The following is a 19,599-nucleotide window of genomic DNA, read 5'->3' on the forward strand; positions in this document are numbered from 1 at the left end:
CTTCTCCAAGGAAAATCAGAGTGACAGATCTGCAGCCAAACTGCAGGGACAGCAGAAAAGCCTTTCCAGAGGCGATGCGGTACAATTTGTTACCCCAGGGGGCCACTCAAATTCTGCAGTTAGTACAAAATGGAAGCTTTTTCTTTAATCTTCTTTCTCTGAGTTTATGTTTGAAAGTTACTGTGGTTTACTGCTTTAAAACTTAGTGTTTAAAATCCTTTTAATTTTAGAAGGGTGTGTACTGGAAGAGGCACAAGCCATCTAGCTATGGCGTGGTGGAATTGCCCCTAACATCTAGTGGTAGAAGCAGAGATATTCTGTAATACCATAAGTATATCTGGAGTAACGTGTAATGTGGATGCTGCTAAGTTTGCATTGAGAAGGTCACAGTGGAGATGAAAAAATCCCTTTATTTCTGTAAAAACGAAGGCTGCAGTATCTCAAAGTGGGATTCACCTTGCCCAGCTTTAGATACTTACAGCGCAGAAATCTCTGAGCCAGTTGCCTTTGTCTCCCTTTGAAGTCAGTGGAGAGTAATGGACAATTTCAAGGCACGATTTATGTGATGTTTTAAAGACATTTACTTTTGGATAAGGTGAACTATGTCCTGGAGGCCAGTGACTATAGTGACCATCGACTAGAGTGGGAGTATGCAGAGACACCACAGATGCGACATCTGCCTTTAGTGAGAGGCATCCTACGCTGGCAGGTTTAGGTGGGTAGTAGCAATAATCAGGCTTTTTCAATCAGTCCTAGCATATCTGGTACATCATATATGCATTTTTTTCTTTACCCCCGTCGTTGTTATTCTCAGCTCTAGGCCTCCTTGGCCAGGTTGAGCTGCTTCTCCTAGGCTGTGGGACCAGTCTCCAGTTTTTCAGCTGCTGTGTCTTGGCAAATCTCCCTCTGTTGTTGTGCTGAGCAAAAATCTGTTCGGGTCTCTCTTGCTTCAAACCCATGCTCTTACGCTCTGCAGAAAGCAGTAGATAAGGGTAGCTCAGAAAGTCATCTCACTGGACTGCATCCGGCTCTACTTTGCAGCCAGCCTTCCTTGCTGTTGCTCAACGATTTGTTAGCCTTCTAAGATGACTTAAAAAAACTCCTTCGGACCCAGTATCCACCAGAGCAGGTGGCAACGTTGCTGTTTCTCCACCTGGCACTTGGGATACTAAATGTGTCTGCTCCTTGCTCTGCTTTTGGTGGATCAGCTTCTCCCTTTGCAGACCACAGGCAGTGAAACTTTAGCCCCTGGCATCCCTCCTGCCAGCACAGCTCCTGCAGACCTGCTGGGGCTGAGCAGGACTGTGCCAAGTGCCAACAAGGCAAGAGACACAATGACTAGAGGGAAGAATTGCAAAGCAAATTTTGCACAATTTTGAAAAATAAATAAATAAATGAATAAATAAATCTCACTGTGAGTTTCTCAGCACTGCCTAAAGCTATTTCTCCTCTTCAAGCTAAAGTGTAAAATAAGCAAAACAGCTTGCTAATATTTTTTGTAGCAGGCTGATGGCATGGGACTCCCCTTCCCCTGAGATCCCAGGATGGGTTTGTGAGAGGCCAGACCATCCCAGCTCCCTCTCACCAGCCTTACTACATAGTTACTTACCTCCATAATTGGATTGATTGCGAGTAGAGCAGGTCAGAGGAAGGTATCTCCATTTTGCGGAGGATTTTGCAGAGTCATTAGTAATGAAAAATGACATTTTTTGCAGTCTCCTGTGCAAGTGAAGGGAGTCCCAGCCCCAGGGCAGGCTGCCAGGTGACTGCATACCCTAAGCCGCAGGCTGCCAGACCCCTCCTCTGCCCCTGCGCGGGCTGGCTGTCACCTTCCCATTGCATCTAACCCTCCTGTGATTATACTAGCATTAAATGGGGCCAAATATTAAAAAGGGCAGATCTTTGGCATTTGTTCCTCAAAACAAATGTTTCTGAGAGAAAGGAAAGAATGAAAGCAGAATATAGTTGCGTTTTCTCCAAGAGCAATTCTTTGTCTGCTGCCAGTCATTGGAGATCTCCCGTTCTAATTGTCTATCTACTTCACGCAGCATCTGCTACCTTCAGACTTTTTTAGTTCATCAGTTACAGGAATCAACATTTTCAAATATGATCAGGACAGCCAAGCTCATGTACATCTTTATGTCGTTCATCTGCCTATGCAGTGGCACCATTTAAATAATGGGTAGATAGAGCAAGATTCCCCCAATATTTTTTTCCTTTTGAACTTCAGATACCATGATACTTTATTAAAACCTAAAAGGCTGAAATTATAGATAATTTTTTTTTTTTTTTTTTTTTTTTTTTTAAGGCAAAGTCTTCCAAATCAGCAGTGTCATGCTTGGCACTGGTGGGATCTTAAGGTACTTGTTTCCTTTCCAGCCTTGATCATATTAAATATCCAGCCTCCTGGACAAGTGCAGTCACCGCGTACCAGGTGCCGGCAACCTGACAACTGCCATTTGAAATTCGTAGCTGGTACCCGTATATGATTCCTGATGCCTTTAAGAAGGCTCAGACATTTTGCTTTCTTACTGTGACATTTCTTTCTCAGAAGGCTATTGATTCAAATGATTCAGGCAAAGAAAGTGATCCTCCTGAGTCATTTCTCAGCAAGACGGTTGCATAATGTTCGCAGCGTGGTAGCGTGGTTTTTAAGGCAGTCCCCTGGATACAATTTCACAGACATCCAGTTTTGTCTTGTTCTCTGTCCGAAGGGAAATTGGAGCGTTCTGGTGGGAATCTTTGGTATTTCTGACCACTGTGATTCAGAAATTGTTGGGTAGATAGAAATATGAGACAGGGTGTTGTGTTAGGTTCTTGGTATGAGGTGGTGATGGGATGTTGTTATAGCCTAAGGTTTTGCTGCAATGCAAGGTATGATTTTCTTGATGAGAAAGAAAAGGTATTTTACATAAGGAATTGTGTTAAATGGTCACTTGGAAGAATTTATTCCTGAAGCATTACAGAGTAAAGTCAGGCATTCCTCAAATGCAGGCTTATGACTATTTTTATTCCTTAATAACACAATTATATAATCATAACTTTTCCTTCCACATCTCAATGGGTTTCTCATCTCTGTTGCTCAGAGTTGATCGGTTTTGCTAGGATAATGCTGCAAATATTCAGCTTATTGGAAGGAAAACATCTCTCCTTGACTGTATGTTATGGATATGTCAGCTCTGGATTCCCTTCTCTTTTTTTACCAACACAGTGCATTAATGTTGTTTGTTTCACAGAAAACCATGTGCTTTAATATACATATAGAATAGAGAATTTTTCAGAAACGTGAAACTCTGTGCAGCTTATGCTGGGACTTGGAATGAAAATAAAACTGTATATGAAGAACTTGGTGCCCACATTTTGTCATTTTAAGTTGACTGTAGCCTGGCTTTGTGCATTTAAACTGTTACTTAAGGAGGACAGACGAAAGGACAAGATCTGATTCTCTGAGATACTTTGCAGGAATGTGTTAAAACTGAATCTGCTGTCAGCAGCCTTCTGTTTCCCTCTCCCTCTGCCTCATAGGTAATATTTATATGTTGTTTTAAAGAAAAATGTTCCAATTAGGAGTTCCACCATATGACATTTGAACTGGGTCATAAATAAGCAATGTGTTCCCGGGATGCTATGAAAAGAAAATTGCTGTGACTATTTGTAAAAAAAAATAATAAATAAAATACCAGGCTAGGACTCAAATTAGAGTTTCTAATCACCTCCGCTGCCAGCAATAACCTCAGAATGACTGGAGGCTTGCATTGCCCTGGTATTGATAATGATAACAAAATAAAAAGGGATAATACAGCACATATGCTACAGCCCAAATACCCCTTAACACTCATGCTCCATTCATTTGGGTTTCTCCACTGAAATTAATAGATTTAACCTTAATAAAAGGCACCTTTACACTTTCTTTTTTATCACTGGGATTACGCAGATGATGGAAAGAGATGGAAACGTATGTTCCAATCCAGAGCTTGAACCCAGATGTCAATGTAAGCTTACAGCAGTGTCAAATATTACTGTAAAAAGACTAGACGAAGTTGTAATAGCGATTAAAGAATCACCTATGAAAAAGAAAGTATTATTGTAAAATGTCTATCCACTGTGTTCACTTCCATTACCGGAAAGTTTGCAAGTAAGGTGTGCTGAAGAGGTTGCTTTGACTTCATATTTTCTTTCTGCAGGTCTTCACTGGGATTTTCACAGCAGAAATGATCTTCAAAGTAATTGCCCTTGACCCTTACTACTATTTTCAGCAGGGCTGGAATATTTTTGATAGCATAATTGTTATTCTAAGCCTGATGGAACTGGGTTTGTCCAGCATGGGAAACCTGTCAGTTTTACGCTCCTTTCGACTGGTAATGGTCTTATTCTGTTCTTACCCCTCTTGGTTTATTACATATAAACTCTGACATGAATACAACATATTTTCTTAAAAACGCATCTGCCGATAAAGACTTAATTGCTACAAACTGATGAACAGTACATGACACTAATTACAGGCTGCAGGATAAATGGAATTGTTCCAGATTTACATCAGGGTAAATGAGAACATAATTTGATTCCTTCTAGCTGTGCCAGGTACTTGTAGCACACTTAAAATGTTTGAGTTCCAATTTGTAATAGAAATCTGTCATTTTATACCTGTACACCTGTTAGCACAGTCAGATAATTGATAGCCCAAGAAATGCAAGAGCCAGTAACTTGTTGTTTTAGAAGCTGTTATTCCTAAATTATGTTATAAACATGCCACTGTTCTTTTAAACGTTGTCAAAAGAAAATGTCTTTGAATTATTCACAGAGTGATTTTTTATTTTTTTTTTTCTAGAACTGATCAGCATAACATAGCATCTGTCTTTCACGGGAACTCCTTAGCTGTCAGCTCCTTTGTTATGCACAGGGTAGTGGTATTCTATTAATGAGAGACTGTTGACATATTGGAACAGAAAAGTAGTTTCCTTGCCAGCCTGAGATTTGTGTTGCACTTCATGTACCAGGATGTCCATGCTAATCATTCTGGCCATGATGTGGCTTCACAACTTGGAAAGACCAGGAAAATAAACCCTTATGGTTACATTTAACAGAAGGCTTTTTTTTTTTCCCCAAAAATTCTCTGCACTGCTCAAAAATGCAAATTTTTCACCACTGGTGTTAGGTGCTGAGGGTCTCCTGTCAGTTTTTGATCAATCCTTCTTCAGTAGACCTGAAATTAATCCTTCAGTTGAAAACACAGCACAAGGGTTAGGCACCATTTACATCCTTAAAATAGGTCTTAAGTGGGACGTGGGTTGTGCATAGACTGCGTGATCCTCGGCACAGAGGTGATTTTCACCCTGGGAGCTAACAACTAATAGCATCTGGCTGAGGCTTGCTCTGAAACACAGAGGAATTGCTTCTCTCTTTGTGGGATCAAGCCCGAAACCCCATCCCACCAGATGCCTGCCAGACTGTTTAATTTGAGGAGGAAAAGCAATGTAAAAGAAAATATTAAGACCTGAGATTTCCTCCTTCCATCCTCTCCCCACCATGACACTGGGGGAAAGAGCCTCTAAAAGCACATCCAGCAAGACAGAACATAGCTCTGGAAAACTTTATTCCCATCCAAGAAGCCCAACTGATATTTTATTAATAGACGTAGTGAGGTTAATAGGAGGTATAGCTAAAATCACCTTGTATCACACACACTGGGGTATTTAACATCTTTCATGTTTTAACCACTTTAATAATTGATTGGCTGAAATGTCTGTTGCTTCTGTGAACTGACACTGTTGTTTATGTTTTGTTCACAGCTGCGAGTCTTCAAATTGGCAAAGTCCTGGCCGACCTTAAATACGCTCATTAAAATCATTGGTAATTCAGTAGGTGCCCTTGGTAACCTCACTCTTGTGCTGGCAATCATCGTCTTTATTTTTGCCGTGGTAGGAATGCAGCTTTTTGGGAAAAGCTACATTGACAATGTGAAGAAGATAAGTACAACCGGCAATTTGCCACGGTGGCACATGAATGATTTCTTCCACTCGTTCCTCATCATCTTCCGAATTTTGTGTGGGGAGTGGATTGAGACCATGTGGGACTGCATGGAGGTAGCTGGGCAGCCACTGTGCCTTCTCGTCTTCTTGTTGGTCATGGTGATAGGAAACCTGGTGGTGAGTTCTCAAAATGTTTTTTTCTCCCTTTCATGGTGGGTGTGTGTTGTGACCTGGAAGCAGTCATTTAGGATGTCAGTTGGGACTGACAACCTAGTTCGTGATACCCTTGGACTGAATTAAAGTGGAATGACACCAACCAACCAGTTTTATGATTTAGTAATACAAAATACAAGACGTGGTTAGGTACGATGTCTCAGTGGTGATTACTTTAACTGGATAAGCAAGTCCTGTGCCGCGTTGTTGCTTAGATCTGGTCATTATTCCATAAAGAGTGAGAGAAGAGGAGAAGGGGGTGGGGGGAGAAGAGATCTCAGCACCCACCGGATCCAGTGGTGTCCCTTTAGTTCTCTTTAGTCTTGGTGGTGGAGGTCTCACCTGAGCGTTCACCAATTCAAGTTTGATGCTCTTGAGAGGACGCCTCATTTATGTACAAGGCAAGGGTGCGTGAGCCTGTGTCTGCACAAGCTCAGCGCGTCAGCGGCGTCGCAGGGGCTCCTCATCCGTGGCTGTGAGGGGTTTAGGCAACCCCTGCTGTGCACATGAGTGGTTGCCTTGTGTTACCACAGGAGTTTTTTTCCAGGATGGGAAGCGCTAGCTAGATCTCACTTTCCCAAGACCTCAAGCCATGCTATCCAGGACAGCCTGGTGGTTACCGAGTCAGGGAGCTGCAGCTCACTTTGCAGCTACAGCTTGTTTCAGCTCCTCTCCAATCTGAGCAGAACAGCTTTCTGCAGCAACTCTGCTTGAATTTGAGCAGTGATTAATGTTTAAGGCTATTATCAATATATTGGTTCCTTACAGTTGTGCAGATGTACCATTTTTTTATCCAGAAATAGCAAATCTCACATTGCTACGTGTCTTTAATTCAATGAATCAAGTTGTCACCTAGAAAAACTTGTTCATACCCCAAATACAAAATTGCTAGCACTGCATAACTAATTAGGAATGAAGGCTTTACTGTTTTTTGCAGAACAGATGTTGTTTTACTAGAAGAAAGGCACGTGGGCTGGTTGTAATGATTTTATTTCTTAAGCCATTCATGGGGCTGAAGGGCTTCCAGATCTGTTTTCTATACAGGAGTGAGTATCACCTCGGCTGTCACTATACTGGGAGATGGTTTTATTTCCTTTCATTTTTGGTCCGGAACACGCGAACCTTACAGCCAGCACAATGACTTTGCGTGGAGTTTTGAATGTCTTTATTCTGCATGTTCTAGGAAGCTGCAGGTTGTGTTTCCAGTAATGTCACTAGCTCGCTTGCTTTTTTAATAGACTATCCTATAAGCAAGGCTTACATAAGCTCTGAACCTATTAAGACTGAATTGTATTTCCCTGTTGACATCTTATGGAGCGCTTTGCTGGCTTGCAGTCCTCGTGGAAATGTTTTGCCTGTTCAGCTTACAGAGCATCTTTGACATTGCAGCCCTAATGGGCTTACTGTTTATGTAGTGAGTTGTTTAATAGTAGATGCTGCTACAAAAAATGTTGGGTTTTGCTACCGATTGCTTTTAGTGGTTGTGCTTTTAAGTACCCAGTGTTTTGGTTCTCAGCTGCTGGGATAGAAAAATTCTTGAAAGAGGTAGGAAAACAGAGCGTGTTGTTTTGTTTACATTGATTTATATGTTAACAATCAGTTTTGCACTGAAAATGTTGATTGCAAGAGCAAATTATATTTTATAGGGCTTTTTTATAAAAGTCAAAAGATTAAACCATGATTTCTCAGAAAGTGCCTAAAACTTCTGAGTTTTTCCCCTAACATCCCATTTCTATAGATTTTTCTTGGAACTAAATGTGATTAGAGGAGTTGGGGGTGAATTATTACTTTCTGCAAATCTTTCTGGGGAGTTTAGCCTGAGATCCAGAAAGTTAATCTCCCCTTGCCATTAAGCAATGGATTGTGTATGATAATGAAACCTAAAAATATGTGGTAAATTCTGGGGAGAATGTTAGCATTTAGAATATTCATGGATTATTGAAGGATGTGAATTTGCAACAGCTGATGCCCTTAGATTGTCACACTCATAAATGTGTGTAAGTTCTGTTAAATATAAAATCTGATTCAGCAGAGGTTGCGTTAACATTAACTACACATACTTAACCTTCAGTGCTCAAAAAAGTCTGTCCCAGATGTAAAACCAGATCTTGAAAAACTCTGTCAGCATGGATAAACTGGAGTTACTGGTCAGCTGAAAGAAAAATTCCTAGCTTTATCCTTTTCGGCCAGCATTTCTGTAAGCATGAGACAATGGCTGGTAAATAGGAATAATTAGTGTCTGCAGATCACAATAAATAAATAATAATTTATTCATAGCTGCAAAAAGAACAGCAGATTCTCAGTCATGGGACTCCTCCAGTATCAGATGTGTTACACAGAGATTTCATGATGTTGGTTAGCAGGTAGAGAGAAAGTCATCTTACTCCTCTGGCATCAGCAAAACTCTTCCTTTCTTCAGTGAGAGGATTGAAATCACAAACTCACTTATTTGCTGTACATCATCAGACCCAAAACTTGTGGTAGCCAAAAAGCACCGCAAGCTCTTTAAAACAAAAGGAGTTGAGTGCTAAATCTTTTACCTATAACTCTGCTGTAATCTCTGCCAGAAATGTTTCTCTTTTAAATCACTGAGATCCTTGTTCCTCTGCTGTTTCAAGAGTCCGTTCTGATAAGACAAATAGAATCCTGAGATTGTATCTCCTTTGGACTCTGAACACTTTCTTCGTCTCTGAAGGCACAGAGGGAAATCCTGAAGTGTTGTTCCCAGTGTAGCACATCTGCACACCCATCCAAATTGAACACCTTTATCTGTCACATCTGCCAGTACTTATGGTAGTGACTGTGGTCACTTCCCCGGCTGCAGGCTAAGCATTAGAGAGCAGACACGCTCTTTAACTACTGTTAGGGCTGCAAACTGGTGCTGGGAGAGTTACAGCCACTGTAATTCTGTGATATGTTCAGTGGTTTGGTTTTCAGGTCTTACCAAGCCCCACTAACAGAAATTCAAAGGAATGGTGAAAGAAAAGCCAGGAAAGTTTGTAAGTGCCCTGGGCAACTTCATGTTTCTGAAAGGAGTTTTAGTAAATCTTAAATCTTTGGTTTGTTTTTATAAATCCTGACAATGTCTTGGACCAGTGCAGTGCCACATGAAATGATGTTTGCAATTGGTCAGCTGATGTTTGAGTCATCTTCGAAGATCTAAACTTCACAACACATTTAGAAAATTATGTGCTATGTAACCGTGTTTTGCACAATAAGACTGTGCTACTGCTGTCAGATGGCATTTTTAGGGTCATTGAAGCTGCTTTGGAAGGCAAAGCTGAACAGCCAGATAATAAAATATTTTCTCCCTCATTTGTAAGGAAGAGCTGCTGAAATTGCTAACTGAATAATTGTGCTTACTGTTTAGTTTTGTAAAAGGCTTAACATATTTCCTACACATGTTTGTATTACTGGGGTTAGAAAGGAAAATCACCAAGACGGGAATTATTAAGAAGATGTAGGGGGATTTGGGTAGCGAGCCAGTCCCTGGTGCCCCCTACTCTGCCGGGTCAGCCGATGTGAGAGTCGAGCACAACACCAGCCACTTCTCAGGGGACAATTGCATGTAATTGGTGCTAACAACGTGCATGAATAAAACTGACACTTCAATCACAGACGCAACAACCTTCCAACCTCATCGTGTGTGCGTGACGTATGCTGGCCACGCCACCCTGTTATTCTTCTGCCGGCCATCTGGATGAAGCCTGTTTTCTAGCAGCTTCTCCTGAAATGCCACCAAGTGAAGGGCAGCTGGACACAGGGCAGAAAAGCACTCCCTGTCTTTGTGCTCCGATTTGGCTGTGCGTGACATAGGAAGCACCCAAAAAGCATCAGTTAGTGTTGACCCAAGCTAACAGAGTTTCAGGGCTGCAGGTTTCTGGACCACTGTTGTCTCACTTCTGCCTGATTTACACACATCCCCTAGTACTTCCATGACAAATCCACCACCGTTCCCCAATCCTCCACAAGCTGGTAATTCCCTGCTGCATTTCTATGGTGGATTTTGTCTTTCTGGAGTCACAAGCATGCCAAGATGTTGAGTCTGTAACCCGGGAAGTGACATCTTCCAAATTTTCCTGAAAGATGGAATATAGGGCTGGAAATGCTCTTTTAGGATCAGTACTAGGCTTTTCCTTTTATCAACTGTCCATGGAAATACTATTCACTCTAGAAAATATTAGTGACATTTTCTGAGAACACAGGTAGGAAGCACCACCAATTTCTAGAGTATCAGGTTATGCTGTAGGAAGGATTGCATAACCATTGAATCATCATTGAATTAATACGTGATGCATGGAATTATGAAATGCAAAGTGTAAGGTCATGTACTCAGCCCTGTTTAAGAATTTATGTTATGACCAAGTAGCTTACCAACAAAAAATGGTTGAGAGGATAATAAAAATATACATATCAGTCATTGTGGACATCTGCATCTGAGATAATTGCATGGAGATGCCTTTGTAGTCAGATCTAGTTAATGGAGTCTGTGAAGTCATAAAATATCTTACCCAAAAAGACATCTAAAATACATCAGATTTAAAAACCCCTAAAAGTACCTAACTCTATTCCTGAAGTCTTGGGAGGCGAAGTCTGTAGCTGTCTCCGTGCACATATCACTCTGGCTGATTGAGCCAGTGCGACGTACCGATACACCAATACATTGCACCTATTACAAAAGTGAATGAGATTCTAATAGGTATCAGGGAAGGTAATTAGAGGAGAAAGGAGAGTATGAATGCTGTTGCACAGCGATCTGCAATACTGAATATGCAATACGCCCCATTAATGCCTGGTGCTCAAGAAAGATTAAATACTACTGGGAAAAGCAAAGTATGATAATATGAACCATAAAATGGTTGGGGTTGGAAGGGACCACTGTAGATCATCTAGTTCAACTCCCTGCTAAAGCAGGTTCTTCTAGAGCAGGTTGCATAGAATTGCGTCCAGGAGGGTTCTGAATATCTCCAGAGAAGGAGAGTCCCCAGGCTCTCTGGGCAGCCTGTGCCAATGCTCTGTCACCCTCACAGTAAAGAAGTTTTCCCTCATATTCAGGTGGAACTTCATTTGCCCGTTGCCCCTTGTCCTGTCACTGGGCACCACTGGGAAGAGCCTGGCCCTATCCTTCTGACACTCGCCCTTAAGATATTTGTAGACATTGATAAGTTGAGATGAGGGGAATGCAGAGCTAGGCATGGGAGGAGAAGAGCTTAAGAGACAGGATATGGCTCATCCCAAATCAAGGGAGTATAAATCGCTGTAGGTACCTTTAGGCTAGGACTGGAAAGGAGGCTTCTGACTATCAGCACAGTGAGTTTGTTCAGGAGGGCTTTCCAGGACTGACTAGCCCCAAACCAGAAACGTGTGAGATGGAGCTTGACTAGTTTGTGAAGGAAATAATCCATGTTATCAGGGGGCCTGACCTGGTGACCCAAGAGGACTTTCCAGGGTCCCGTCTTCCTACGGTAATTTGACTGCCTGGCAGCAGAGCTGCTCAGCATGGTTTGGATGAGGTTTGAACTGGCCCACTTTGGTTAAACTCGGTGGAAACTTTTCTGTGAAATAGTCAGATACACCTGGAATCCATCCTTTTATTCTGCTTCCACGTCTCAGGAAGCCTTAATGGATTTTTTTTTTTCTGTTTTAACATGTCCCATGATTGTGACACACAGATTTTTTGAAATGCCTCATTCTTGGAAAAAAAGAGGTTTGCCTCTCCCTACATACCTTTCCTACAAGTCAGTGGAGGAAGTTCCTTGAAGAGATGTTCTAGGGAAGTGCTGCTACATCTCCCTCAGGTTAAAAATCTGTGGACTCTCAGACTGGTCATGTGCCAAGAAAACCTCATTAGGTCTCATTCACCACTATTTTGATCTTTAGCAGCCAAATTCTGTTGATAAAATGGCACATTACCAGGGCTGTTCTATCAAAGACATGTCTCTGCAGCAGGGCAAGAAAGAAAGAACTGACCTGTGGAGGAGAACTGGTGGCCCACCCTGTGGGAATCCATCAGCTGACTGGCTGTATGGGAGTTTCACAGGCAAGGGACTATCCCAGCTGGAAGTTTGTGGTCAGTACAGGGTATGAAGAAGTTTAATAATAGGGAGCAAGATGATATTTTGCCTTTGTCCTTGGTGCCAGAAAACGTTCCTAGGCACATTTAATTTATTAGTGTAGAAGTAGCCAGAAAGTCCTGTCTCACCCAATACAGATACACCTCCATCACTGCAAATTTCTCAGCAGACCACAACTGGGCTTGAGAGAGGTTTATGGTAATGTGTCAGATTTTCTCTTTGTTTAAATGAAATGGATATAGAGAACTATCACCGTCTCTTGTGGTAAAATCACAAGTAATAGCAAAATAACATCTAACAGGCCTAGGTGAAAGTGGATTATAATTTTACATTTCAAGAGCACAGACAGCCAAAGCATATTATGATGGCCAAAGAAGGTCTTCAGATGAGACTTGTGTTTCTGCCTGATGTGATGGGACTGTCACTGAAGGAAGCTACATCAAGACTCTGATGCTTCTAAAAGACATGAAACATTACACCAGGTGGGTTCAAGACCATGAAGCTTTTTACAGGGTGATTAAGGGCTGCTTTACCCTAAAGGAATGAGGCCTCATTCATCAAGATTTCTTGTGCCAATAAATACACTAAAATGGAAGAGGGATGACATATGATAACACTTTTCCAGCTATCTTCTTATTTTCTTTTCAAATTACGTACAAATCTAGAGCTACCAAAGCCCCATTTTCGTGGGTTTTTCTGTCTGTCCCTAGAGGAATATACAACTCAAGAGCTGCAGTGAGACTTGATGCCCTGATTCAAGTAATTATTTTTACATTTAATGACAAACATGCTCTTATTCATGGAGGCCACTTAAGACATTCACTCTGTGAATAAAGGTTAATCTCCTTGGAGGGAAATGTAGTATTTGCATTGCACCTGATGATTAATATAAATGAACTGGAATTTTAAAATATTATGTGCCTTCTAATTGTAAATACTAGGTTAGATCTGCTAGCTGGAAATTAAAGCAAGTTTGGGGAGATAGTATTACAAGCCCAAGTGACACCATTTTAGCTTTTAGGTTTTTAATTTTCAAACGACAGTAGAGGTCTATGTCCTCGACTTTGTGTACTGTACTTCTACTGCCAAACTGGTACTCTCCTTGGGGCCCGCCAGTTCCACTTCTTTCACAATGGAAGGAAAATGGGATAAGATGCAACTATATAAAGCTGGGGAAGAACAGCATTTTTCAGGGAAATGTGCATCCAGAGGAGATTCAAAGTAAAAGTTGTGGTTGTCCCAAGTCTTGCATGAGCACTGCCTTCCCTCTGCTCTCTCTGTCCTGGATGCTGCTGTTCACCTTATCTGCTCTTTCAGCAGTTCCCAACATTCTGGAAATGTGCATTTGTGTTTTGATTACATCAGCTGAGAAGTCCAGTAGACAAACAGGCAAGAATAGGCATGTCAGGAACAGTCACTGTCAGGACACACAAAATGTGCAAAGCGGCGAGCGGAGTGCGTGTGGGACACTGTGGAGGAGCAGGATCATCAGAAAGCTGCGGGAGCCATAATGAGAGCTGGGGGAATACTGGAGATGGGGGCTGGAGAGTTAGAGGGTCCAGAAGAAGCCAGGGAGCCCAAGGGATCATTAGAGAGAAGTGGAAGTGTCATTTGAGTCTGTTTCATCAATTTGGACACTTATATAAGGGAGGCGAATTTTCTTTCTCAAGTCACATGCAGCTTTGCAGAGGAGCAACCTAGAATACATGAATAAGCACTTTTGGGGGCACAAGCAAAACAGTCACAACAACTGTCAGCACGTTACCATCCTTTTTGTTTCTACTGATGTGTGTTTATGGCTGGCAGCAGGTACATTTAGTGTAATGCTGGAGAATCCAAACCTCAGAAGAAAGTGGTTAAACCCCAGCACATTTCCCAGATTCTCCCTTCGTATTTTTCAAGGCAGCTACCAGCCTAGTCCAAAGCCATTTTTGCTATTTGTATTCCCCATTATCGATCCTTGCTTGAGCAGTGTCTGGGAAGGAAAGCACTCAGGTAGCTCATGCTTTTGAGCAAACATCTGGCTATATCTACTTAAGTATTAAACATCCTTAAAAGTAATGAAAAGTCCACCAGAAACAGATAGCATCATGTGATGAATCAAAAAGATAAATCCTTACACCAACCATCAATTAGTCCAGTTGCCTCTGATGACTGCTAGCAGGGGTGGAAAGCTTACATCCACATATGGGTTACTTTAAAGACAAACCTTTTGTCTAAGACTCCAGGCTTTAAAACTTGTGTAATTTATAAGTGCTTACATAATTACTATCATTTATTTTATTGAGTAGATATATCCTACCTTCATGTATAACACCAGATGCTTGTGTGGAAAAGTCTGGGGGAGTTAACCTCAGGATATTTATGATGAACCATCAAAGACTGCTGGGTTTCAAAAATGCCATTGTATGGTAGATTAAGTGGAATTCGTTCAAAGCCAGGAGATACAGAGCTGCTTTGCCCAAGAGATGTGAGGGAAATGCACCTGAGAAGAGATGGGACAAGGAACTACTTTCAAAATATACTCCTAAAAAGTAATCTGCTTCCGTCTGTCACTCCAGATTTATGAGTTTCTGTACCCTGCCACAGGCTCAGTTGTTTCTGCTGAAGAGTTGAATTTTGGCACTTGGTGACTAAATCTGAGCACACATCTTCTATTAGGGGACAAACGTGTTCAGTTCCTGTTTTCAAGGTACTATATGGTGTCCATGCTAAATATCTACTAAAATCTGCCAATTTTTTCCCTGCAACACCCCTCCACAGAAAGGTATATCTTTTAAAATACAAACAGCCAAAATCCTACTAAAAGTTGGCATACAGAGGGGGAGCAAGCTTTCTCTTCTAGTGCAGCTCGAAGGAGGCTGAAAACAGAATTGGACTAAGGCTCTTTTTTCATCTGTGAAATAAGAAATTCCCAAAAACAATAACCCAAATCAGATTCATTGGTGGGCTGTGGCAGATTTTGCCATTTGGTGCAGATTTTAATTGGTAAAATTGATTCTTTAATTGGTAGAAGTATTGCTTCTTGGTCTACAAATGAGTCACTGGGATGTATCAGAGAGGAATAAATCTGATAGTAATGCTAGTGCTCCTCTGTAGGTATATATATATGGGAACATGAAACTATGTCCCATTAACCTTCATGGGAGTGAGACTACTTAGAAATATGGAGGAAGAAGAGTGCTAATCCATTAGCTCAATCAACCTGCCCCTTTGAAACCATCCTTATGCCTTTTGATCTAATTGTGTTTCCAAGTCGGAGATATTTCTCTAAAAACACTGCTTAAGCATTGACTCCATTATGTGAACTGTTGACGAAATGAAATATTTTTAATAGGATCCACCATGTGTATATGTGCATATATATATTTTATTTGTGAAGGTGATAGTAGTGGATTGTTTGTTAAGATTTGGTTGTAGTCTGGGGATTGGAGAGAAGCTGAGTTTTCAAAATAAAAACTGCAGCCCTGTTAATACAGTAGGCATCAGCAGAAATATGGCTCATTTCTTTCTACTACACCTGTCCTTGGTTAATAGTGGAAGTAGGGTTTTGTCAGTGGTTAAGTTCTTGTTAATAGCCAGGTGGTTATTAAAAATCTAGAAGACACTGAGTCAAATTTAATTGGACAAGAGTGTACAAAGGTAGGTACAACTAAATGTGTCCCTTTTTATTAATGTCACTATGTGAGTTGTCTGGATGTCATTGAAAGGGTAATGACAACAGAGTTCTTCCTAGCATGTGCTGAGTGAACAGCAAGGCTTTAATGTTAAAAACATTAGACCAGGTGGTACAAATTTAATACATTATTCATTAATCCTAAACATCTTATGCTTCTGTTTAAAAAAAAAAAAAAAAAAGTTAAAAATATTATTTTTCCCCACAGAAACCAAGCGGTGAGCAGTTCATTCTAACAGTTGCCTCTAGAAATAGCTTGTTAAAAGGGATATGTGAAACAATCAGCTAGTCATGACAGCCTTAACCTTCTTGGGAGGTGTATGATATTTGAAAAAGCCTGGAAATTATCTTTTCCATGTACAGTGCATGTTCATATCTGCATTTCTTCACCTAGCACGTACGTGGCAACATGGTATATGGCTTCCCAAAGAAGCTAAATGTAATAGACAGGATTAGATACCGGTTTCCTGCCTTTGGGGGACTTATTGAACAGTAAGAAGTTCCTGCAGTCAAAAAGGACCTGCCTTTGATCTCCTGCTACCATCCCACATTTCCTCCTGTTCCCAAAAGTCAGCTTGGCTGGCTCTTACTCTGTTAAACTCCTCTAGATCCAATAAAACCACTGGTCCACACTGGCAAGGAGAATCTCCATCAGATACAGATCTACTCCATCCATGTTGTATTACTGCAAACACTGCAAAGGAAAGGAGAATCAGACCGGTGGTTTCTTCATCCCTCTTGACATTTTTATTTCTTTGCTGCTGTTTAAGTCTCTTCTTCTATTTCCCTGTCTCCAGATTTCGTGTGTTATTTTTTCTTCTTCCTGTTTTGTTCGGGTCATCCCTAGCCAGACTTGTTTAAATGAGTTCTCATTAAGTATAACCCTTACATTTGTCTTCAGGGATAGATGTTTTTCAAGCAGCTCTACTCTCAGTTTGTCCCCCTTCCCCTCTGTTTACTGCCTCCTCCCCACCACCAGTTCCCTTCTCTTTCTGCCCCCCTCACATACACTGATTTGTTGCAGCCACACAAGCAAGAGCACTCTCATGCTCCTTGTGCTACAAACTCCTTTGTGTGGGTGTTTCTTCCAGGAGGACTTCCATGTCACTTCTCCTCTCCTGTAGTTCTCGTCTCCCACGTTTAGATGTCATTCCATCCCATTTCTGGGAGGTTCAGCAAGTGCAAAATGCCCGCTGAAGTCTCTCTGCTTGAAAACAAAAGCAGATGACTGCCTCTATAAACTGGCTAGGGTATGAACTCAAACATTAGGAGTATCCCTCCTCTGTCTTGGTTAGCAGATTCCCTGGTCACCCCATCCCAGCTGGTGCCTGGGCATTCAGGGGACAGCCCTGGCTGGGGACAGCAGCCAGGAAGCAATCCTGCCTGGGGGAAGAGTGGGGAAGGGAGGTCAGCTGCTTACCCGCAGGGATGGAGAATAAGCCTTGACTTGTCTTTGTTTACTACTGCAGATGCAATTTTTAGATTATAAAGTGAACTAGCTATTTAGCTTTTGGTTCCTTATAAAAATGCTCTTATGGACAACTAACACCACCAGCTTTCTCCTTTGCTTCCCCAATTTTATGTCCATCTTGCATTGAAGAAGATTTTGAGCAACCCCAGTTGCTGGGATTTCAGCCAGGCACCCAGAGTAAAATTAATAAATAAAATAATTTTCAGGTTTCCACATCAGCAAAACACCTGTGTATTTCCTGATAGAAGAAGGTAATCAAAGATGAGGTCATCATGCCTGGAAAGAAGAGTTTGCTTTGATCAGGCGGTTGAGCACAGACTTGATTTGAAGGCTGGTAGCCAGTACTCCACAGAGTGCTTTTCTTATGTTTTAGTAATGCTTCTCTGCAAAGCACAGCTCAGAGCCAGCTTTATCCTGTAGACATAAACTGCAGGAAGAAAGGACATCTACCGCCTCGCTCGCCTTGCAAAAGAACAAGAATATCTCCCTGGGGCTTTAGGAAGTATTAAGAAACCTGCAGAAGAAGCCACAGCCCAGTCAGAAACCAAAGGGGATGGGCTGCTGACTGGGGGCACGGTGGGAGCCAGGAGCAGATGGTGGCAGAGGAATCGGGTCACTGGTTAGGACAGCAGCAAGGCGTATGTGTCAGCACCTCCTGCCTAGCAAGCGCAGGGTGGCTCTCATTCTGGAAACCACTGGCACTCCTGGTGGTAAATGCTCCTGCCCTGTTTCTTTAATGAAAGGCAGGGGTTTGTCCTGCTTTTGAGTGGGACCTCTTCTCCTCTTCTCCAGCAGAGGTGTGTGAAAGCTGCAAGCCCAGCTTTTTGCTGCGAAGGCAGAAGATTTTGTATTGTTCAAAATTACTAGTAGAAATCTATTTTGTAGCTTTTCTGAAAGAAGCCCTCCTGGCTGGCAGACAGCTCTGTCACTGTTCTGCCCTCCCAGGAATCTGCACTTGCAAAGTGCAAAAAATGAGAACCTCTTTACACCTCCCGAATTCCCCTTTTCACATTTCACTTAATAGGTATATATGATTCCATAATGAATCCCAAATTATAATACCAAACGTGGGAAATGGCTTAGAAAGCAACATTTCAAAGGGAACAGTGTTCCCCTCCATGTTAAAAAAAAAAACAAAAACAACAACAAAAAACAAAAACAAACAAACAAAAAAAAAACAAAGGAAGAAAAAAAGGCAAAGCTAATACTAATTATTCCTTGAACTCTCTGATTTAATTTTCTAATCTCTGGGCCTACCCTCATATTGATTTTGTTTTGGTGTAATACATTGGCTGCAAGGAAGTCATTACTTACTGTGGCCGTTACCACTGGTTTTCTTTCTCTGTTATTCTGTTTCCAGGAATGTATTATCTTTTTGGCTCTCTGGCTTACCTTTTCCCAGATTTTTTCTGCCATGTGTGAATGGGAATTACCCCTTTCTCTTGGTCTCTTGTCCTGACTGCCCAAGAGACATGGTGGCCTGTAGATAACTAAGTGCAAGAGTTAGCACAACCTTTGGTCACAGCTGGGTGTCCCCCTTTCAGGGGAGGTGTAGGATCTGAATTTTAAAGGGATGACTCCAGGGATCTCACTCTGCCTTGACCGGGCAGTGTCCTTCACATGAGCCCAGTCATGCAGGGTTAGGGCTGGTGTGGTCTCCAGGTAAGAATAACAGAGCTTAAACTTCCAAAATTAATGTTTTTTTCTTGTGTCTTGTGTTCAATAATTGGTAGAGCAGTTGATGAGGTGGTGTTTGCATATGAGGAGTGAAAATATTCCAGGGATAATACAGGTGTTTGTCACCTATCATCACTCCTTGCAGGGAGCAGCAACAGCGAAGACTCAGGCGTGTTCAGTCAATCCAAGACTGTCTTGCTCTCTAATTGTCTTGACATCCTCATCACCGTGACAGATAAACACTTTTGTTGACTTAGCACAAGGTAATTGTGTCTTTGTTTGTAATCAATAAACTTTCTGTAGTTTCCCTAATGCTTATGGGGTGTGCTGAGCCTCCAGCATCATGAGCACAGCTCTCTTGCTGGCAGAGGTTTGCAACTGGACTTGTCTGATAGCACGTTTTTTTCTGTCTAGACAGTGGTTAGAGAAGTCCATAGCAGCTCTGATGGAGTTCTTGCTATGCTGATGAATTAGTGTTGTTTTGATATCTGATGAAAAGCCTGTGGGAACATGTTTGGT

At 41.7% G+C, this 19,599-nt stretch overlaps 1 protein-coding gene across 3 annotated transcripts in view; it reads left to right on the forward strand.

Annotated features, from left to right (window-relative positions):
* LOC102048607 (sodium channel protein type 5 subunit alpha) overlaps positions 1 to 19,599 on the forward strand; it is a 217,677-nt gene that overhangs the window by 115,879 nt on the left and 82,199 nt on the right. For all 3 annotated transcript variants that reach the window (XM_055709512.1, XM_055709510.1, XM_055709511.1), the window contains 2 exons: positions 4,185 to 4,358; positions 5,790 to 6,146. In XM_055709512.1, the coding sequence (XP_055565487.1) occupies positions 4,185 to 4,358; positions 5,790 to 6,146 (531 nt within the window). The remainder of the gene's footprint in view (positions 1 to 4,184; positions 4,359 to 5,789; positions 6,147 to 19,599) is intronic.

This window comes from Falco cherrug, chromosome 4 (assembly GCF_023634085.1).
Source record: "Falco cherrug isolate bFalChe1 chromosome 4, bFalChe1.pri, whole genome shotgun sequence".
NCBI classification, from domain to species: Eukaryota; Metazoa; Chordata; class Aves; order Falconiformes; family Falconidae; genus Falco; species Falco cherrug.